The sequence below is a fragment of the Oryctolagus cuniculus genome, chromosome 4 (genome assembly GCF_964237555.1).
Source record: "Oryctolagus cuniculus chromosome 4, mOryCun1.1, whole genome shotgun sequence".
In the NCBI taxonomy this organism is placed as follows: Eukaryota; Metazoa; Chordata; class Mammalia; order Lagomorpha; family Leporidae; genus Oryctolagus; species Oryctolagus cuniculus.
Window position 1 is genome coordinate 32,777,056 of NC_091435.1, and position 23,151 is coordinate 32,800,206.

General features: G+C 40.5%; 1 protein-coding gene and 1 long non-coding RNA gene across 4 annotated transcripts in view; one reads left to right on the forward strand and one right to left on the reverse strand.

Moving 5' to 3' along the window:
* LOC103350586 (uncharacterized) overlaps positions 1-11,634 on the reverse strand; it is a 143,753-nt gene extending 132,119 nt beyond the window's left edge. Inside the window, exon 1 of one of the 2 annotated variants that reach the window (XR_007924709.2) lies at positions 10,960-11,634. This is a non-coding gene — a long non-coding RNA (uncharacterized lncRNA). Of the gene's footprint in view, positions 1-10,485; positions 10,674-10,959 lie in introns of those variants that run through there. The other variant, XR_007924707.2, reaches the window with a different exon arrangement.
* HSPA13 (heat shock protein family A (Hsp70) member 13) lies at positions 10,713-22,348 on the forward strand. 2 transcript variants are annotated; one of them, XM_002716764.5, is made up of 5 exons: positions 10,713-10,876; positions 12,108-12,448; positions 14,940-15,153; positions 16,827-16,994; positions 19,232-22,348. In XM_002716764.5, exons 1-5 carry the CDS (start codon positions 10,852-10,854, stop codon positions 19,897-19,899), a joined length of 1,416 nt encoding a protein of 471 aa, XP_002716810.3. In that variant the 5' UTR covers positions 10,713-10,851; the 3' UTR covers positions 19,900-22,348. The 2 variants fall into 2 exon arrangements, with proteins under 2 accessions (XP_002716810.3, XP_008265355.3); XM_008267133.3 differs by having other exon boundaries at positions 10,827-11,000.
* The last annotated feature ends 803 nt before the right edge of the window (positions 22,349-23,151 follow it).

Consider the following 23,151-nt stretch of genomic DNA (forward strand, 5'->3'; position numbering starts at 1 on the left):
CCAATGGAAGGAAGACCTTTCTCTCTCTCTCTCTCTCTCTCACTGTCTAACTCTGTCAAATAAATTTTAAAAAATTATGTAACACCTAACTTTCTCAATCCCAGTTTCCTATTTATAAAACCTTACTAAATCACAACTAAAATCAGATTTTAAAAATAAAATTTATAAGTTATTAGAGAATTAAACAAATGGTAATTATGACTATTTTATGTTTATTAATCATTCAAATAAACTATCCAGAAAAGTATACACCTCTATAATTTAAAAGGCACTTAAGTAATAGATATTTACATGCTATTTTATATCTATAACCAGCAATCCAGAAGGAAGTGGTTTATCTCTTATGAGTCTAAGCATTTGTCTCGAACTTCAACATCAAAATAATGTGACCTTTGAATGTTTAGACGCACGGCAGAAGACACAAATGGCTAATAAACAAGATAAAAATTATAAACATCATTTTAAGTTGTGGAATACACTGTTTATGAAGCAACTGGTAAAAATCTTTAAAGCTTTGATTTTTTTTTTATTTATTTTTTTTTTTTGACAGGCAGAGTGAACAGTGAGAGAGACAGAGAGAAAGGTCTTCCTTTGCTGTTGGTTCACCCTCCAATCGCCACTTTGGCAGGTGAATTGCGGCAGGGGCATTGCACTGATCCCAAGCCAGGAGCCAGGTGCTTCTCCTGGTCTCCCATGCGGGTGCAGGGCCCAAGCACTTGGGCCATCCTCCACTGCACTCCCTGGCCACAGCAGAGAGCTGGCCTGGAAGAGGGGCAACCGGGACAGAATCTGGCGCCCCGACCGGGACTAGAACCTGGTGTGCTGGCGCCGCAAGGCGGAGGATTAGCCTAGTGAGCCGCGGCGCCGGACTAAGCTTTGATATTACATTTACATTTATGTAGTGTCCTTAGTTGAAGTAAAAACTGCCCTCAGTACAATATTTGACACAATGTTTAATCAGTAAAAGGTTAGAGAAAAATGGATTAAAAACAACGTTTTGAGCAACACTAGAAATATTTATGATGGTTTGCTCCAATACATATTCACTCATTCACTCATTCAAAGGCATATAATGTGTATGGCTGGCATGCTGTAGAAATACAACACTGAGCTACAAAGGGTCTCAGTCTTTAAGCAGCTGGATCCTTCACACTTAGTGAATGGACTTGCTTCGAAGCTTTCACATATATTCTGCATTTACTCTTTTTTATTTACTGGTTCAGTTAAAATATCAAAGCCTATTGTATTTAGCAATGTTCTACTAAGTGAGTATATAATGGAGAACAAGACAACAAAACCCATGACACCCCATTCACAGTCTGTACTACACTTGTCTTTTTATTTCTTTATCTTTCCTATGTCTTGGGTATATAATCCCTACTAAAATTCTAGTACACAGTAATTACCCCAACTCAGGAGAGATACTTTGAAAGATCCTCAGTGGATGAAATTGTGAATAGGATGAAGTTCTATTTATGCTGCATTTTCCTACACATACATACATGTTTATGATATAGTTTAATTCATAAATAAGGCATTATAATTCATAGATATGCTAGACACAGAGTATGATGGATCAAGATTTCATCACACCACTCAGATGGCATGCAATTTAATATGTATGTGTTGTCTATTTCTGTAATTTTCCACTTAATATATTTGGACTTCAACTGGTCATGGGTAACTAAAACTGCATGTAACTGAAACCCCAGAAAGCAAAATCATGGCCAAGAATGAACTACTGGGATACAACTAGACACAGGAATAACATGTGTGCCAAGCTCCCATGTTGAATCACAAAGCAGACATTGCTAATTCATTATGATTCTCATTCCTCTGAGTTTCAATGTGATTTTTTTATTTTTTATTTTTTTATTTTTGACAGGCAGAGTGGACAGTGAGAGAGAGAGACAGAGAGAAAGGTCTTTCTTTTTGCAGTTGGTTCACCCTCCAATGACCACCGCGGCCGGTGCGCTGCGGCCAGTGCATCGCGCTGATCCGAAGCCAGGAGCCAGGTGCTTCTCCTGGTATCCCATATGGGTGCAGGGCCCAAGCACTTGGGCCATCCTCCACTGCACTCCCGGGCCACAGGAGAGAGCTGGCCTGGAAGAGGGGCAACCGGGACAGAATCCGGCACCCCGACCGGGACTAGAACCCGGTGTGCCGGCGCCGCTAGGCGGAGGATTAGCCTAGTGAGCCATGGCGCCGGCTGAATGTGATCTTAAAATCCTGTTCACCACAGTATTCACATAGCCATGACCAGAGTTAATCAACAAGTTAAGACATCTGTCCATTTCAGTCTCTGAGTAGAACGCAGACTCTAGGGGACAAGTTATAACTCTTAGCTCAACAACACAGAAAAGACTGCATTTACCCAAAAGCACTTCAGCCATGGAAATGCAAGGCACTGGCAAAATATTTCCTACATAAAAGACCCCTATGGGTGAGACCCTAATGGAAAGAAGGGGCCACCAAAGAAGGATGTACTTTCCTCTGAAGAGAGGAGAGAACTTCCACTTTGCTTATGGCCTTGTCGAGCTAGTGGACCCAAAAGGCTTCCATAACTGAGGTAGATCTGTCAAGAGCCTGGGATGATCACTGATGTCATACATAAGAGTGTTATATGTTGGGCCAGCGCTGTGGCTCACTTGGTTAATCCTCCGCCTGTGGCGCCGGCATCCCATATGGGCACCGGGTTCTAGTCCCGGTTGCTCCTCTTCCAGTCCAGCTTTCTGCTGTGGCCCGGGAAGGCAGTGGAGGATGGCCCAAGTGCTTGGGCGCCTGCACCCGCATGGGAGACCAGGAGGAAGCACCTGGCTCCTGGCTTCAGATCGGCGCAGCGCTGGCCGTAGCGGCCATTTGGGGGGTGAACCAACAGAAGGAAGATCTTTCTTTCTGTCTCTTCCTCTTAATGTCTATAACTCTATCTGTCAAAAAATAAATAAATAAATCTTTTAAAAAACAAAGAGTGTCATATGTTAAATAAATAACAGCCATTGTGCACTAACTTCCCATGTAGAATCTCTGTCACCAAATAGTTGTATTATAACACTTAATAGTAAAACTTGTTCTCAAGAATGAATTCCTTTTAGTGTATTAAATGGAGGATATTATTATGGCTCATAAGTTACAGCTATGTCTGAGAGCTCACAAAAGATGTATCATCCTTGGGTTCTTCTTTAAAGACAATCAAGTCTCTAAAAAGGAGAAGGGGGGCAGGCGCTGCGGCTCACTAGGCTAATCCTCCGCCTGCGGGGCCAGCACCCCGGGTTCTAGTCCCGATTGGGGCACCGGTTCTGTCCCGGTTGCTCCTCTTCCAGTCCAGCTCTCTGCTATGGCCCGGGAAGGCAGTGGAGGATGGCCAAGTGATTGGGGGCCCCTGCACCCGCATGGGAGACCAGGAGGAAGCACCTGGCCCCCTGCCTTCGGATCGGCACAGCACGCCAGCCATGGAGGCCATTTGGGGGGTTGAACCAAGGGAAGGAAGATCTTTCTCTCTGTCTCTCTTTCTCTCTCACTGTCTAACTCTGCCTGTCAAAAAAAAAGAAGAATTACTAGGTTTATCATGTTGTATTTATGAGATACATACAAATTGAAAAAAACATTAGATTTATAGAAAAGCAAAGACCTCTGAATAAACTGTTCATAGAGATGTAACATATTTTCTTAGGAAGGATGGCATCAGCAATTTTCTTCATTGGAAGTATTTGCCAAATCTATGCACTTCAGCTTGACATGAAGCAAAGAATTCTAAGAGAAAGAGAAGCCAGTGGAGCTTTGTTGGCGGTCACTTGGGTTCCTGGCAATAAGGAAGCCCCTGGTACAAATCCCCAGCAATAAGGAAATCACCAGTGCATTAGTGATGGAAAAGGCCCTACAGTGGAAATCTGTCAGACACGTATCTCCCAGATTATAAACCACATTGCGGCCAGTGCCGCGGCTCACTAGGCTAATCCTCCGCTTAGTGGCACCAGCACACCAGGTTCTAGTCCCGGTCGGGGCGCAGGATTCTGTCCCGGTTGCCCCTCTTTCAGGCCAGCTCTCTGCTGTGGCCAGGGAGTGCAGTGGAGGATGGCCCAGGTCCTTGGGCCCTGCACTCCATGGGAGACCAGGAGAAGCACCTGGCTCCTGCCATCGGATCAGCGTGGTGCACCGGCCGCAGCGCGCTGGCCGCGGCGGCCATTGGAGGGTGAACCAACGGCAAAGGAAGACCTTTCTCTCTGTCTCTCTCTCTCACTGTCCACTCTGTCAAAAAAATAAAAAAATAAAAAATAAACCACATTGCAGCAGTAGTCAGTTTCCAGCTGGCCTGCTCCTCATCTGTCCCATTGCAGCCTATGGTAGCATTTGTCATCCTCTACTCAACCTGTGTGCCCACTGCTTTCTTGCAGTGTGTTCAGTGAATCTAGCTCTGTTCAGTCTCTCTTCCACTGAGTTCATAACCTCCTGTGATGCTGGTCTCAAACAGGCTTTTCCTGTGCCACCATTAGCCTCTAAAACAGCCCACGCATGAAGTGCTGGGGTGGGACAATGCAGAGAATGAAAGAAAAGACAGAGAATTCAACATAAAAATTTAACAGAAAATACTAGAAATGAAAAAAATATATAAATTTAAAAACTCATGGAATATGTTTAATAGATTTGACTCAGTGAATAAATTATTAGTGAATGTAAAGACAGAAAAATATTCAAGAGAAACAAAGTGGAAAGAATAGAGTTGAAAATTAATGGCTACAGAGTAAAAAATAATAATGAGATGGGACTACTTTATGTATAATTGAAATCACAGAAACAAAAAAAGAAAATGGACAGGGTCAATATTTGAAGAGACAGAAATAAGAATTTTCCCAAATATAATGAAGGCATCAATCAGAGATCCAAGAATGCCAGCTAATCCCAAGACAAACAAATACAACAACAAAAAAATAATTATCCAAGTACTTGGGTTCCTGCCACCCACATGGAAGACGTGCATGGAATTACTGGCTCCTGAATTGACCCAGCCTAGCCCTGCCTGCTGTGAGCATTTGGCAAATGAACCAACGTTCTGCTTTTCAAATAAATAAGTATAAAAATAAATCTTTTAAAAGAAAAAAATTCCAATATCTTCTATATTTTCAAAATAATTTTAGTCCTTACATTTAGGTCTGAGATTGATTTCTAGTTCATTTGGGGGTATAATGTTGGGGTCTGTGTAAGGTAAAGGTACACAAATATTCTGGAAATGTCTGGAGTTTTCCATAAAACTTTTCTTAATTCTCAGGACCCCTTTTCTGCAACTTCAGCCTCTGTAGAAGCTTTGAACACTGATGTTTGCCTCCTCAACTCAACAGAGCATTTACATTTCACTTGGGATTTCCTGCTACACACTGTGGCCTTGAATGTGTCTCTAAAGAGAAATCCAGACAAACTAAACTTCACTTCAGTTCTTTTCCTTTTCTCAGGGACCGCAATCACTCGCCTATTCTCCAAGACCTAAAACTCTTGTTTTTTGTCTTGTTTTCCATCTATTTGTAGAGAAGGGGTAATTCCATTCATTGTAGTCATGGTGTTAAATGGAAGTTTATGTATTTTACATTTTTTTTTTTTTGACAGGCAGAGTGGACAGTGAGAGAGAGACAGAGAGAAAGGTCTTCCTTTTTGCCACTGGTTCACCCTCCAATGGCCGCCGCGGCCAGCGCGCTGTGGCCGGTGCACCGCGCTGATCCGATGGCAGGAGCCAGGTGCTTCTCCTGGTCTCCCATGGAGTGCAGGGCCCAAGCACTTGGGCCATCCTCCACTGCACTCCCGGGCCACAGCAGAGAGCTGGCCTGGAAGAGGGGCAACCGGGACAGAATCCGACGCCCCGGCCAGGACTAGAACCCAGGATGCCGGTGCCACAGGCGGAGGATTAGCCTACTGAGCCGCGGTGCCGGCCTTGTGGCCTTGTATTTTACATTTTAATCACTACTTCCCTTTCAAAAGGTACCCAACACACAAGCCTATGGTGAGTAACTGCAGACACACTCACCAACAAAGGTTGTCATTAATATTTTCCAGCTGGACAGTATAAAGGTTGCTATAACAAAGTCCCAAAAAAACTGGAGGACTTAAAAAAGAGATACTCATTTTCTCACAACGGGGAAAACTAGAAGCCCCCACAACAAGGTGTTCCTTGGGCCATGTCCCCTCTGAAAGCTGTAGGAGGAGACTTTTTTGTCTCTTCCTAGCTTCTGCTTGCTTGTCGGAAATCTTTGGCCACACTTGTCTTACTTGCATAACTCCCATTTCTGCCTTCATCATCAGATGGCAACCTCATTATGTCTCTGTGCCTTTAAATGTCATTTTTTATCAAAACACCATTAATAATGAATTAAAAGATCATTCTTCCTGTGTGACCTCATATTGTCTAACTACATCTATAACAAAAAAGGTCACATTCTTAGGCACTGGGGGTTAAGACTTCACATATTTTATCTTTTACTCCATACTGCAAAAACACACAACAGGGGCTGACGCCATGGCTCACTAAGCTAATCCTCCACCTACGGCGCTGGCACCCCAGGTTATAGTTCCAGCTGGGGCGCCGGATTCTGTCCTGGTTGCTCCTCTTCCAGTCCAGCTCTCTGCTGTGGCCCGGAAAGGCAGTGGAGGATGGCCAAGTGCTTGGGCACCTGTACCCACATGAGAGACCAGGAAGAAGTACCTGGCTCCTGGCTTCAGATCGGCGTAACTCTGGCCATGGTGGCCATTTGTGGGGTGATCCAATGGAAGGAAGAGCTTTCTCTCTGTCTCTCTCTCTCACTGTCTAACTCTGTCAAATTAAAACACACAAACACACACACACACACACACAATAAAGGAAAAGTAGTCTTTCAAGGGAAAAAAAGACATAATTTCATAACATGAAACAAAAGAGACAAACATAGAAAACTATCACGGAGATAAGATCAACAAAATCCAGAATTGGAAATTTGGGAGACAGCAATTTATGTTCAAAAATCTGAAAATGTTGGATTTTATTTGCATTCTAACTCAAAAGAAAAAACTAAGAAACAATATTATAGTTATAAGACAATTAAAAATGTGAGCACTGACAATTTTTAAAAGCAGATAATCCTTTTTATAATATTTGTGTATAGGGAGTGTTGAAAATTAGTCTTTCAGAAATAACCTTTTGAAGTATTTAGGGATAAGATGATATAACTCTTACTTGCTTCAAAGTAACATGAGGTGAGAAATAAGTAGAGACAGGTATAAACAGAATTAGTTACTAGTTATTAATTATTAAATCTGCATGTGGTACATGGTAATTAATTCCACTTTTATATATGTTTAACATTTTCGGCAATAAATTTGTTGACTTTTCGTACATTTACATTTATATAAATGTTCTTTCCTAAGTCTTAAGAGCTTTTGAAAGCTTTCTTCTTTTATTCTTGAATTTACTGCCATGGATTTTATCTGCCTGTTTGTTACTATAAATGAGAGCAATCCTGATACATTTCTTTCTGATGGATTATCCTTTGCATATAGGAAATTCTTTGTGTACAATATTATTGAAGGAATGCTCACTAATTCTTACTGTTTCTCAAATATATTCCTAAGTTTTGATTTCCTATCCATATAATCATATGATTAGAAAATGATGATAAATGTGGTTCTTTATTCTTTTCCCAAAGTTATCTTTTATTTTATTCCTTGAACTGGCTGTTAATTCTAGAACACTGTATAATTGTTGTAGACGGACATTCTTACCTCATTTCCAATTTTGCTCGTAAAGATTCTGTTTGGTGCTGGTTTGTTGTTAGGAACATACATTTTTCTATCATGTAAGGAAATATCCATGTGGTCATATGCTTTTTTTTATGTTTCCCATTATTCAAAAATTAATTTTAAAATACAATCCAGTAATTTCTTATCTAAGCCTAAGTATATTATAGGTATCATAAAAATTGCTTTGAAATCTGTTATTATCATTTCTACTGCCTTTTTTTTTTTTTTTTTACTTATTTGACAGGTAGAGTTAGACAGTGAGAGAGAGCGAGACAGAGAGAAAGGTCTTCCTTCTGTTGGTTTACCCCCCAAATGGCTGCTACAGCTGGAGCACTGCGCCGATCCAAAGCCAGGAGCCAGGTGCTTCCTCCTGGTCTCCCATGCGGGTGCATTCACCTACATCCTTGCTCACCTTGCTCACCTCTTAACTCCTCAAAAGACTTCTCAGACATATCCTCTGTTACCAAACTTTCCCTTCAAGATAAAATTATGCAACCATTCTTCAAGTGGGTTTCTGTTCTTAGTCCCTACTTCAATATGAGATACACCATGTTAAATTATAATTGCGTGTTTATCTTCTGTCTCTTCTTTCTGGTTGCTACCACTGTGCTTAGCATGAAGTAAGCACTCCAAAAATATCACTACACCTGATATATTCATGAATTGAATGTGTAAGCAAGAGAGTAGGATTTAGGCAAAAAATGAAGGGGATACTGGAACATGGTCAGAAAATCCGAACTGTGTTATTCAGAGAGTATTGTGGGATGTCTTATCTCACAACACTGCACTCAGATGGGGGCCAGCGCACCAGGAAGAGGAAGCAGTTGACGCTGCAAGAAACCAGTTTGAGTCAGATCTTCATAACCTAAGTTGACCTTTCCTCATTAGAAAGCCAAATTCTCCACCCAGGGGAGGAGTTTGCTGGCACTTTCTGAACATACAATGAAGCCGCATGCTACTTACAGGTATGAGCAGGAAGGGCCTCCCTCTTCCTCTTTTGCTACTGAAGTGACACCCATGACCACAGGGACTCCATTTTACAGACAGATGAGACTCCATCTTGAGAAAAGAAAAAGTACCCCCTACCACGAGCCGGTGGTCTAAAACTAAGACAGAAACAGTATACCACATTCTGCTTGGCAGAACCTAGAAATCCGCAGCTTGACTGCTCAAGTTTAAAACAGGCTGCACCTGCACTAATGTCAAGATTGTAATTTGTGTATGTTCTGCTTTCGGTCGGTACCTGGACTTACGTCAGAATTACAATTGGTGTAAGTCCCAAATATAATTCAGGTCAGCTTGACCCTAGCACCCAACTATTCCCCTCCCCCCTTTGTGGTTTTGGCCTTTAGAAACCTTGTTGCTTTGAACTGTGGGGTCCAGAGTTCTTTGGGGCATGAGCCTGCTCACCATGACTGGCAATAAGGGACTGTCAAATTTCTTCAATGTGTGGCTCTCCTCTACTTCATCTCATGTGGGTACAACACTACATCTGGAGAGAGGCGTGGTCTTTGGAGAGCTGTACATCTCCTTTACTTGTCACATGAGCAACTCTCCCTTATGGCTGTGTTAACAAATATTTCAACAACTATTTAACAAATGCAAAATTATGTACATTTTATAAAAATTTTAATGAATAATTCTCATTATTGGTAATTTGAATGTTATCTTTAAAACACACAAACATAAAATATTATAATGAAACATGATTAGCCACAACTCCATTTCAATCACACCATCAAGATTTCCATTAAAAAGTATTTCCAGAAAGGTTGGAGCATGGGTGGGAGGGATGGTAGTGGGGGGAAATATCACTATGTTCCTAAATCTGTAGATATGAAATACATGAAACTTGTATAACTTAAATAAAATTAAAACAAGAGAAAAAAAAGGAATGAACAATAAAATAGAACAAAATAAAAACGTACTTCCAAAAGTTCTTGGAATAAAACAAAATTGAAATTCATGCAGTTTTTTCATAAACACTTTCTATGAACTTTTTGATACTGCCCCTCATAGGCGTGGATTTAAAAAAATTTTTGCATGAAAGTAATTGTCATCTTTTTAAGTCCACTTTTCTGCAAACCTTCTGAAAATATCCTCGTGTATTTTCAAATCAGCTAGAAAGCCAATAATGTACTCCCATAGCCGGTTGATCTGTTGTCAACAGAAATTACTTCTGTCTAAAATGAGTAACTAATTTCCGTCTCCAGGATCTCCGGGCTTAGGAACTTCGACAGCAGTAACAACAAAACCGTATCGAAAAGGAGTCATTGAGGATTACCAGTAACCAAGAAGTGAGAAACCGTGAGTCCACTGGAGATGGGCATCTCAAAAGCATCGCACAAGCGCCCGAAATGGCCGTTACATGTGGTAAGACCGGTCCACAAAGGCAATTCTAGACACTCTCTAGACACCCCGTGTTTGTTGGGCCCCCTCCAGTGTGTGGAGAAACTGTGTCGCTGCTCTTTAGGATGACTGCCTGAAGAGCACTTCCACTCATCTACGCCAAAACAAAAACATCAGTACTGAGCAGCTCACTGACGGTTTCAGGGTCACTCCCAAAGAGCTAGGGGCGGCAGGAGAGGTTAATGGGAACTTACCCTAGAAACCCGAACAAAGGAGCGAACCCTGAGCTTGCTTACCAAGGCGCCCAAAATAAAGCAACAACCCCTCCACCCACAGTCTGTTACTCCCTAAGGTGCATGGAGTAGGCCAGAACTACAATACCCAGAATGCAAAGCGGAGGGCGGGGGCGAAAGAGGGTGTGTTTTTACGTCAGGTTGGCTCGCGGGGGCTTCAGGTTTGATTATAAACCCCGGTTCTCCGTGGCTCTGCTTGACTTCAACCTGATTGGTTCGGTAGTCCCTGCGTAAGACGGCGGTTCAGTTGTCATTGGCAGCGGTTGAATGGAGGCTCTCTGCCCCGCGCCCTCATGGTAGATGAAGTTCTTCCTCTCGAGGGTAGAAGTAGCTTCTCCAGCTGCGTCAGAACAGGAAGACTACATTTCCCAGAGAGCTGCGGGACAGCCGGGCGGCGAGGGGGCGGTGCCCTCCGTTTGGTACAGTCACCCCAAGCCTCTTCGGCGGGATTGTGATGGCCGGAGAGATGACGATTTTAGGTCAGTGTGTGGAAGTCCTTATAGTCGTTATGGCTATGGAGACCGTCTGGGGAGAAAGGGGTGGGTGGGAGTGGTTGTCTTACCGCCTGGAACCAGCTGGCGCGACGGGAGGGGAGTCCGAAAGGTGATTTAGAGGAGGGTTTTCGCGGTTTGGAGGGGCCCGGGCCAGTATAGGCCCCTGTAGGACCAGATGTGTGTATCGGCCTAGGGATCCATTCTTTCCCACAGATCCTCGGTCTCGAATGGCTGGTTGAACTCGGGCCCCTGGGAGGCTTCTCGATCGTTTTGTGGAGGAAGGGGGGAGGAGCAGCGGCAGGGGCCGGCGCTGGACACTCGGGGGATGCCGAGTTGGAGAGGTTCCGACCCCCTTGATGGATATACAGCCCGCTGCCCTTTGCACCGAGTCCTGTTGGGAATTACCTTCCCCTGACCGGAAAGTGATGAAGTGCCGCTAAATTGTGCCTGTTGTTGGAGGAAAGTGGGACTGGCGTTTGGAGTGACTGTTTTAGAGATAGGCGATGAGGATGAGCTAACAATCGGTGACACAGAGTCCTCCAAATTGACGTGTGGGTCATAGGAAGGTGTGTGGGCACAGGTGCCCAGCGCAACCTCCTGAACGCCATTCGGAGGTCTGAGAACAGAGTGGGTCCTTCTTCAGCCGCACCTGCGGTCTGCATGGCATTTGTTCTGTTAAGATGTGACAGTTAATACCGAAGCAGCTCTCTAAGCAATTTTATCCAATTTATTCACTTCCTCCTTTTGAAAGGGAAAAGAAGATAAATGGATAAACTTTTTAGTGTGGAATTTTAATGGAGTGTGTTTCCAATAATGATAACTACAGCTGTTTCTAAAGAAGTGAAATCTAAATACCATTTCTTCAAGAAAATTGTATTATATCTATCTACCTTTTGCCCCAGAAGAATGCTATTTTCTATCCACATCAGCGCAATTTTTTGTCAAAATATTTTTACATTTTGTTATTTGCCCATTAGTAGATATCTATGTAGTTACAGGAGTTGTTTGCTTTTCTTGTTGCTTTGTTTTTAATTATATAATAGCCAGTTAATACATACTTTGTCTGAGAGAAGTCTTATCAGTTCCATAAAAGAAAATATTTTGTGATTTTTTTCGGTCATATTTTAAAAAGTGGTATTAATGAAATGTTGCTATGGTAATTGGGCATATTGTCCTAGTTGATGAGGTAGTGTCATTTAATTTGCCTGTGTTTCAGGATCAGCTGTTCTGACCCTCCTGTTGGCTGGCTATTTGGCACAACAGTATTTACCATTGCCTACTCCGAAAGTGATTGGCATTGACCTCGGCACCACTTACTGTTCTGTCGGAGTGTTTTTTCCTGGCACGGGAAAAGTAAAGGTGATTCCAGATGAGAATGGTCACATCAGCATACCCAGTATGGTGTCCTTTACGGAGGATGATGTGTATGTGGGGTACGAAAGCCTAGAGTTGGCAGATTCAAATCCCCAAAACACCATATATGATGCCAAAAGATTCATAGGCAAGATTTTTACCCCAGAGGAGCTGGAGGCTGAAATTGGCAGATACCCATTTAAGGTAAGTGATTAAATCTTAAGATCTATGTACCTTGTAGTTCAGTGTACTCTCTCCATACTTTGGCTTCATGTTGCAAAATGGTTTATTTCAACTAGCTTGATCTGTAAGGAAGTTGTATATCATCTCGCATAACAAGAAATTGTAGCTCTGGGGTGACTTAAGTCAAATTCAGTGACTCTGTACCAGTCAGCTTTTTATCAATGCAATGAAATGCCTAAGACAAGTTACATATGAGGGCCTCATTGTTTCTGTCTCCTGGTGAGGCCAGGGACTGGCAATGGCAGTGCCTGTGCTGAGGGACTGTCAGGTTGTACCCCAAGGAGCAGAGAGAATGGGCAGGCATAATTCAGGCTTTCCATCCAACCTCTAAAGGAGAACCACTGCCAAGAGCTTGCCTCCCGATGGGCCCACCTCCTCAACACTATAATTGGATTGAGTTCCTACTCTCTTAACACATTATTTTATGGCTTTGGGGTTTAAATGTCTTTATGCATGCAGGAGCACCAAATTCTGTTCAAACTTGAGCACTTTGTAGTGCTAGAAAGGACTTAGGGTTTTGCTGTAGTCTTGCTCTGCCATCCTGAGAATTTCTTCTTAACTTTGTCAAGGAGCTAGCAAGGTTGATGCAACCTCAGGTCCTATACATAGGTGTGGGTGTGGGTGTGGGTGTGCTAGGTATACTGTGCTCTGGCCTATTTCAAACTCAATAGTGTGGCATGGATGATTGTAGGGTCACACCACTTAGTGGTTAGTGGAATGACTATCCCAATATTTAATTGATCTGCTCTATGAATATACATTTTCTTTTTTACCTGGTTTTGTATTTATGTTGTAGTTTCAGTGAAAAATCCTCATATGCGAATCTTATACTTCTTGGAATATTTCCTAATTTGAATTCTAGAAATAGACTTCATAGGTCAATTGTCTACATGTTTTCTAGGGCTTTTGATTTATATTACCAAATTGCATATCAGAAAGGTTGTGTGCTCTTACCCATTATTTCTTTTAGAGTACTTGCATCTGTACTTTTTTTTATTTTTAAAGATTTATTTATTTATTTAAAAGGCAAGAGTTACAGAGCAAGAGGGAGAGATAAGAGAGAAAGAGATCTTCATCTGCTGGTTTCTTCCAGCCAGGGCTGTGCTAACCGGAAATCAGAAGTCTAGAATTTTATCTGGGTCTCCCATGTGGGTTGGTAGGAGCCGAAGCACTTGGGCCATCTTCTGCTGCTTTGCAGGGAGCTGGATCAGAAGTGGACTAGCTGGGGTCAGACTGGCTTGAACTGGCACCCATATGGGATGCCAGCATTGTAGACACTTCTAAATTACAACTTTGGGTACATAAAGTTCTCAAGTTTCCAAGTGATCTGACTTTAAATTGTTGCTGTTATGTGTGGACCCTGGTAGTATTGGTGTTTTTGTACCTTAAGAGTGCCTTTATTTTTAACGATTGGTTTATTTATTTGAAAGGCAGAGTGACAGGGAAAGAGAATGATTTCCCATTTGCGGGTTAAATCATAAGTGGATGCAGCAGCCAGAGCTGAGTCAGCCTGAAGCCAAGAGCCAGAAACTCTAGCTAGGGGTTCCTTGTGAGTGTCAGGAACTCATCCCTTGCTTCCCATTCACATTAGCAAGGAGCTAGATCGGAAGCAGAGTAGCCAGGCCTAGACTAGACAGACACTCCAATATGGGATGCTGTTGTCTCAAGTGTTGGTTTATCCTGCTGTGCTACAATGCCTACCCCTTGTTTTTGTTTTCCCCAGAGAGTGGTGAAATATTGTTGAAAGGTCAGATTTTCTCGATTAAAACCTTATAATGAAGTCTAGAGTGACTGGGGAAAAGTTCGTGTGATTTCTTAGAACAGATAATTCTTTTTACCATCAGTTTTTTTTTTTAAATCTGTTATATATAGGGTGGTATGTTTTAGGATCGATTTAGTTTTTTAAATGTACTCTCATATAAGCAGGGATAATGAGTTAAGAATACATAGCATGCTTTTATGGATGCAAGAAATAAATGATACTTGATTCTTAGATAAGAACATGAGGAAGTATTAAAATTATGCTTGTTAATTTGTACTAGAAAATCCTTTGAGGTATCTATTACTTTTGGATCAAGGCATTTATAAAAAGAGATCTTGAGGAATTAAGTGGCTGTTATAATATTTCATAATTCATCCTTTCATTAAATATATATTGATAATCTATGTTCTAGTTATTTTCTTGATACTGAATTTTATTCTGTTATTTAAAAATGTATGAATTCACTTTATGGCTTTAAAGTATTATATTTAATAAATAATAGTCTTGGTAAATGTACTAGTAAATTATGAATGAACTTTATATGATTTTAGAAAGGTAATGGTAAGCTTTAATTGAATTAATCCAGCATGTATGTATGGTAATAAGTATATGAGTGTGTGTGTGTGTGTGTGTGTGTGTATATATATATACTTTTTCTCCCTTTTCTGATTTTACAAATCCTATTTGCAGGTTTTAAACAAAAATGGGATGGTTGAGTTTTCTGTGACAAGTAATGAGACCATCACCGTTTCCCCAGAGTATGTTGGCTCTCGACTGTTGTTGAAATTAAAGGAAATGGCGGAGGAGTATCTCGGCATGCCAGTTGCCAATGCTGTCATCTCTGTGCCAGCAGAATTTGATCTAAAGCAGAGAAATTCAACTGTTGAAGCTGCTAACCTTGCAGGTAACCATATGCTTGCCGGTGCTGCATTTTTCGCAACGTTTTCTTAGATAAGAGTTATTTCTTTATTTTCATCTCCTTAAAAGGCAGAGAGAGCGCTTCCATCCACTGGTTCACTCTCAAAATGCCTGCAATAACCAGGCTGGGCCAGGTGTTATTATTCCATCAGGGTCTCCCACCTGGGTGGCAGGGGTCTGCTTCAGTCATCAATGGCTACCTCTCAGGCATATTAGGGTCCCCAACATGGGAAGTGGGGGTCCCAAGTGACAACTTAACCCACTGTGTCACAATGCCTGCCCTGGTTTATCTCTTTTTAACTCACAAATTATAGGCACATAAGCAAGCCATATAGTAGGTAAATTAGATTTCTTATAGGTTTATATATGAGAATTATGAACAGCAGTCAGGCACATGACAAAGGCTGACAACATAGATACATCTTAATAGTGAAGAATTCTTTTTTTTTTAAACTTTCTTTAGTGTTACAGTAAAACTAAATTTTTTAGAAAAAATCTGTGGCAAAAAAGAATTCATTTCACACTATTCAACAAAACTGATTAATCTATTCTCATGGAGTTTATATTCCATTAGAACAAAACATGGATTAAGCTTAAAAGTTAAATTTAAAATGAGGTTTCTTACCTACAGTGTTACATTTTGGGCTGGATGATTCTGGGGTGTGAAAGACTGTCCTGTGTAGTACAGAATATTTAGCATCATTTCTAGCCTCTACTTACTGCTTAAGAGCTGCACCCTCCCTCACCAAGCGGAGACAATAAAAAAAAGTCTCCATTCATTGCCCAATGTCTCCTGGAGCCAAAATTGTCCCTGGTAGAGAACCAGTGGTACAGAGAATTTCAGAAAGTAGCAAGAAAAAGGTGAACAGAATAAGGGGATGGGTTGCTGGTGGTCAGGGGAGAGGGGCACTTGTAGGTTTGCAAAGGCTGGGGAGGAGAGCTTCACTGGCAAAGTGACATTTACTCGGATTGAAGGCAGTGACGTAGTTAGCCATGCAGACGTATGGAGGAGTGAGTTACTGCAGGAAGAAGAAACGGTGAGTGTAGCAACCATAAAATAGGAATTTGCTCGTGGATGACAGGATGCGTGGTTGGCCGTATGGCTGCAGCAAATGGAGTGATAGAGAGTTTCAGGGAAGGGTATTGTGATCTTTGGATGAATTCATGTGGGCAGGACCCCTGAGACATAACTCCAGATTATTTCCCAGACCACTCCGTAAGTGTGGTTCAGTTTAAAGTGACACTTTGTGCAAGGAAATCAGATCTCGGACCAGATACGCTTGATTTCATATCTACAACAACTAGTTATAGTTTATAATGATTGGAATCTTGCTGCTCCTGTACTCCCAAGTAGCAGCTCAATATTAGAAAAGCTGTATTTTTTTAAAAAGTAAGTATGAATCAAGAATGAAATGACTTATTCTGTTGAACTTGGGCTTTTCTTTCTTATGTTGTAATTGTTTAGAATAAGTTTAGTGGCACCATTTAGAAGAGCCTATCTTATCATTCCCATTAGACGATTTTCTTGAGTGTGTGACTGCTGTCATTATTATGTAGTAAAGTTCATGTCACAGAAGACTCAAATATGCTATAAGATTGAATAGGAAGAAATCCCTTAGTTGTCATCTCGTGGGTTGTTCTTGCTTCCAACTCTTACAGGACTGAAGATCTTGAGGGTCATAAATGAGCCCACAGCGGCAGCCATGGCCTACGGTCTCCACAAGGCTGATGTCTTCCACGTCTTGGTGATAGACTTGGGTGGAGGAACGCTCGATGTGTCATTACTGAATAAACAAGGGGGAATGTTTCTAACGCGAGCGATGTCCGGTAAGAATACCACAGAGCGGGTTAAAGAGCTTCAGGCGACAGTGCTTTCCTTAACATACCTAATCTGTAACGTGTTCTTTTTTAGTTTTTTCAGAATTCTTTGAATTCATGTTGGTAATTTTCTGTTTCTGTAATTGTATCCCATTGTTTCTATATATTTACTGTAAACAGTGAAGTCTCAAAAAATTACCTCTGTTATCCTCTAAGTCAATATGTATACTGCCTATTTTAGCTCACTGAGCTAGTAGGATTTTTGTTTTTAAGTTCATTTGTTTGTATATTATTTGAAAGACAGAGTGACAGAAAGACAGAGAGAATTAGAGAGAGATCTATCCACTGGTTCACTCCTAAAATACCTGCAACAGCCAGAGCTAACCTGGGCCATAGCCAGGAACCAGGAGCACCATTTAGGTCTGCCATGTAGGGGATAGGAACTTGCCAGGTACCTGAGCCACTCCTGCTCCCTCCCAGGCGCATCAACAGGAAGCTGGATCAGAAGTGGAGGAGCCAGGACTCGTACTGACACAGGGAATGAGAGCCTCCCAAGTAGCAGCTTAACCCTCTTGAGTCACAATGCCCACCCCACCATAGGACTTCTCATGCTGATGGTGCGAGGAACAGAGAAGAAAATATTCTGTTAAGATGAAAGATGATCAGTTTATTTCACTTAAGAATATGCTTTATAAAATAGATAGCTTTAGAAAATCTGATTTTGCTGGTCGCCAAAAAATGACAGAATTGTGTATTCTCAATTTTTAAATGTATTTATTGATTTAAGAAGCCAAGACGTAGAAAGAGATCCCCCATTTGCTGGTTCACTCCCCTGATGCCAGCAACATCTAAGGCTTGACCTGGATCTCAGAGTCAAGAGTCAGGACCTCAATCCTGGTCTCACGTGGGTAAAACGGACCCAACTACTTGAGCCGTCACCGCCACCTGTCAGGGTCTGCATCAGCAGGAAACTGGAGTCAGCAGCTGGCCCCAGGCACAGTGGTTAAGATGTTACCTAGAATACCCACATCCCATATTAGAATGCCTGCGATTGAATCCCAACTCCACTTCCAATTTCAACTTCCTGCTGCTGTACACCTTGGGATGCAGCTCAAGTACTTGGGTCTCTGCCACCCATAGGGGAGGGTGGATTGAGTTCTCAGCTCCTGGCGTCAGCCTCCCAGCCCTAGCTTTTGCAGGCATTTGAGAAATGAACTAGGGGATGGAAGATCTATCTGTCTCAGTCTTTCGAATAAAAATAAACAAGAAAAGGTGTCTTTCCCACAAAGTTACACACCTGCCCTCTACATCATTTTTTTGAGGTGTTATATGTAATTTGGGTTAAGGAACTAAGGCTCATTGAAGAGTTAAGCTGTAAGTTATATGTGTAAATTACAAGTTTTAACTTCTGCATGTTTCTTTCTCTCTCTCTCTTTTTTTTTTTTTTTTTAAAGATTCATTTATTTATTTGAAAGGCAGAGTTACAGAGAAGCAGAGGCAGAGAGAGAGAGATCAATCTTCCATCCGCTGGTTCATGCCCCACATGGCCTCAATGGCTGGAGCTGGGCTGATCTAAAGCCAAGAGCCTGGAGCTTCTTCCAGGTCTCTTCTTTTTCAGGACTTGGGCCATCCTTTCCCAGGTCTTACCATTGAGATGGATCAGAAGTAGAGCAGCATGGAACTTAAATTGGGGCCCATATGGGTTGCCGGCACAGCAGGTTTTACCCGCTACGCCACGGTACCAGCCCCTGTTTCTTTCTCTTTACTGGGCTTTTCTGCACCAAGTCAAATGCTGGAAGATTATATTACATTACTCTACTTTGAAATCATTTTCTCTACTTTTCTTATTAATCATGCACATAAAAGAATTTTAAAAAAATAGCAACTGATACTTTTGAATGTAAGTATTTATAAAAAAGCACTCTCTTCTGTTGAGAATGATGACTTTTAGTGTTTTACATAACTTTAAAAGTTAATCTGTGTTCTCAATCTATTTTCTGAAAAATTATTTAAGAAATACTTGTACATTCTTTAAAAATTTTCTGACCTTGATGTTTTTACGTAGTACATATTGGAGTTGAAATTATTTTAACTCAGTTATTTTTTAATTAGTCTTCCTATGAATAAAATATTACTGATACTTTAAAAAGGAAAATTTATTTCCAGAATATAATTTTATAGATATACAGACACATACACATCAATGTACATAAGAATAACATGAACTCTTTTATTTTTTCATTTAGGGAACAATAAACTTGGAGGCCAGGACTTCAATCAGAGATTGCTTCAGTATTTGTACACACAGATCTATCAAAAGTACGGCTTCTACCCCTCTAGGAAGGAGGAAATACACAGATTAAGACAAGCTGTGGAAATGGTCAAGTTAAATCTGACGCTTCATCAGTCTGCTCAGATGTCAGTATTACTAACAGTGGAGGAAAAGGACGGGCAGGATCCCCAGCGTGCCGAGTCTGAAGGGCCACAGGACACACTTTCCCCAGCAGATGGACGCCAGGTGAACAGTGTGTTCGGACCTGGCCTTTCTGAAAAGAACAGTGGTGAAAGGCAGGTTTTATTTGAAACTGAAGTATCGCGGAAGCTCTTTGATACCCTTAATGAAGATCTCTTCCAGAAAATACTCGTCCCCATTCGGCAAGTATTAAAAGAAGGCCACCTGGAGAAGACTGAGATTGATGAGGTGGTCCTCGTTGGGGGCTCCACGCGTATTCCCCGCATCCGCCAGGTCATTCAGGAGTTCTTTGGGAAGGATCCCAACACGTCCGTGGACCCTGACCTGGCAGTGGTGACAGGAGTGGCTATCCAAGCAGGGATTGATGGAGGTTCTTGGCCTTTGCAAGTCAGTGCTTTAGAAATTCCCAATAAGCATTTACAAAAAACCAATTTCAACTGAATTATGGAAGACAGCGATTGTTATCTGATGGTCTTTTCCCCTTTATCAGGCCACCTCTTCCAGAAAACAAAGTCTATCTGTATTCTCTCACAGATTTACCTAGAAAGCTGCATTTCAATAGAGGAAAACTTTACATAGCATTGTGTTGTAGGAGTAGATGTGACCAGATTGATTTTGGAGAGAACCCATTATAATGGAATTCTAAAATGAGAAGTGAGGGAAACTCTCTTACAATAGGAGCATGGAAGGCTGTATTTTTCTGGGTTCTTGAAGTAGACAACCATATGCACTTAACATTATATTCTGTAAATGTTAAAGAGTGCCATTATGATTCCCAGCTCTTACTAAATTATATTAGTAGGAACTGGTAATTTCCTTACTTGGTTATTACATCTATATTAATTTGAACTATACTTGAAGGACAGTGTTGATGTCAGGTATTTATATTGGCTGGGAAATAGCAGTATTCAAATGGGCTGCAAATATAATATTCAGTAACTGCCATGTTATATAACAAAGTGACTTTCACAAATATAGTATCCCATTATGTGTCATATTTTCATAATCTGCACTCTCCAGGTTTTTAAAATATATTTAATAGATTGGTTATTGGTTTATCTTCTTCCTAAGATAGCTGCAGGTTTATTCAGGTGTTTGTTTCAATACCAGATAGAAATTTATTTTCTGCTAACTTCATCAACTGTATGTCATTCTCTGCTTGGATTTTTGTGATTCTGTCTGATGTTAGAAAACAATAGGAAATGATTAATTGCATTTTAAAAATGTGTTAATGTCACAATAAAATCATCAGTTCTGTCTCACTTTTGTGACCCAACACCTTTGCAGACATTGGTAAATTATCACTCACTCACTGTATTTGTCTTATGTTTTGTTTATATTTTTAGTAAGCCCTGAGGAATATAGCATTCATTTGAGCTATCAAATGAAATTTCATTCAATTTCATTTTTCCCCATATTTATTTTTAAATGAGGAAAATGTACCCAACTGTAAAAGTCGATTATTATTTCTTATTGTTATTTTTTTTTAATGGGCTACTTTAAGCCAAAAGATGGTTGTGTAAGAAGAGAAAAAATTTGTGAATACTGGGAGTAATTTAGAAATCTGACTTGGAAAGGAATGTGGAAAGATTTCTATAAATCAGCATTTGTCGCAGTTAGATGCTTTGCTTTTTTTTCCTTCAAGAAAAACCACAGGGACCAAGAAGGAAAATATAGCAGTTTGATTTTTGGGGGATGTCTATATTATTTGAAGACAGACACGCTTTTCTTTTCCTTTACAGAGGCATGCTTCATGTTAACCTTCACAAAAGTATGCCCTGGTCAACACTGTTGTTAAAGTTTGTCTGCTGTATCCATTGCTGAATTGGAAAGGATGTCAAATTTTCCAAACACTATAAAACACAACAAAACATTTTAGCTTCTCATGGTAAAGAGCTGACTGTTAAAAATTTTTTTGAAAATCTAAACAACATGACTTTTTTAAGCAATCAAATTGCAGTTAAAACATTTCAAACAAAAACTTTTGTGTACAGACAATGTCGTGGGTGGACAGAAAGATATAAAATGTTGATGTTTTGTTGTGGACTAATAGAGAAATGCCAAAGATGAATCCTTCACTGCAATATGAGACTATGTAAGTGTTCTCTTGGACTTTATGTACATCTTTAATAGATTTTAGACTTGAAAAAATTCTTTTTGTGAAGGTCTTAAGAGAGAAAAGTGTTCAATTTATCTCAAAATCTTTACCGGTATCAGCTTTAACCTAAAGCATTTTAAAACTTAAAAATAAAATCTTGAATTTCTCAATATTTGGTATGGTTCAAGACAGCCTGTTGATGTGTTAGTGCTTTCTAAGGAAAACAATTTGCAAAGCAGGGCAGCTAATCTCATGACTAAAATTGGAAGTTAAATATTTGAAAAATAGAATGGCAGCGCTGGAATTTGGGGGCAATCGTTTAGCATATTCCCTCGTGTAGTTACAGCTTTTTTAAAAATGAAGGAATGTGTAATCATATTTGAGGGGGCTATATGTAAATAGTCTTGACAGTAATGTAGTTTATTTATTTAAAAGATAAGAAGAATGCATCCTGCAAGGGATCATTTATGTATAACAATCTGAAGTCATCAAATGGACTTAACTAGACTTTAGCTGTATGTCTAGCTTTTTTTTTTTTTTTGAAGTACATGACTTTTAAAGTATTAAGTGTCTTGTATGATTAGGCTGTGTGAGTTGAGTAATTTATTTTGTATCAGGAGTGTTTTGGTACTGTGTTTCACTCAGACCACTGACTTACCAACGGATACTACTGTGTGTAATGTACTGAAAACTACAGTTATCGTGCATAACAGATTGTGCCTCAAATATGTGCGTATGCAGCTAATTCACATTTGACTGTAAATAAATACCATTTTGCAGTTTCTTTTTTAAGCAGTGTACTTTATTCATTCAAGAACATTTCTGAGGTATATAAATGCAAAGGGGCCACAGTGTAGCAGATGCCCCTGCCATGTGACTTCAGTAGCTGTAGACTCCAAAGGTGTACATTCCCTGTGTCCTGACTGTCTTCTGGAATTACTGATATACTTTCTAGTCATTCCCCTAATTTAGAAGAGGCTCTTCCTTTATTGTATGAATTCTGAATACCACCTCATGGTTTCTAACAATAATGAAGCCAAGAGCTGAACTCATCTATACATAGGTAGTAAATAATGCTATGGAACACTACTGTAATCCTTTGGTTGGTAGTTAGTGTTTATGGTTTTCTAATAAAGGTTATATTATTTTAGATGAGTTTTTGTTTAACAAATTAATCTGATGCATTTTTTGTTACTTTTAATGAGTCCTTGAGAATGCTAGACTGCCTTCAGTACTCACTGCTGTGATTCTTCAGTGACTTTAACTATCTTGCTGACCGACGGAGTTATATGAGGAAATACAATGAGGTGTGCATATTTTATTTAATAAGTATATGGTGTCTCATTAATGTAGGCAGCCTTTAACATAGCTCCTAATGATGCCCATCTCCTACCGTGCCTCTGTTTGTATAATCCTTTTCCCTTGAATTTGGGCAAAATTTAATGACATTGCTAATGAACAGAAGCAGAAGTGCTTGAGTGAAAGTTTGAGAACTTGACTGTAACCTACTGAAATCTTATGCCAGAATATCCATCAGCTAAGTGACTCCCATTTTCCTGACCCATGAGCAGTGTGAGATTATTCATTTTAATTAA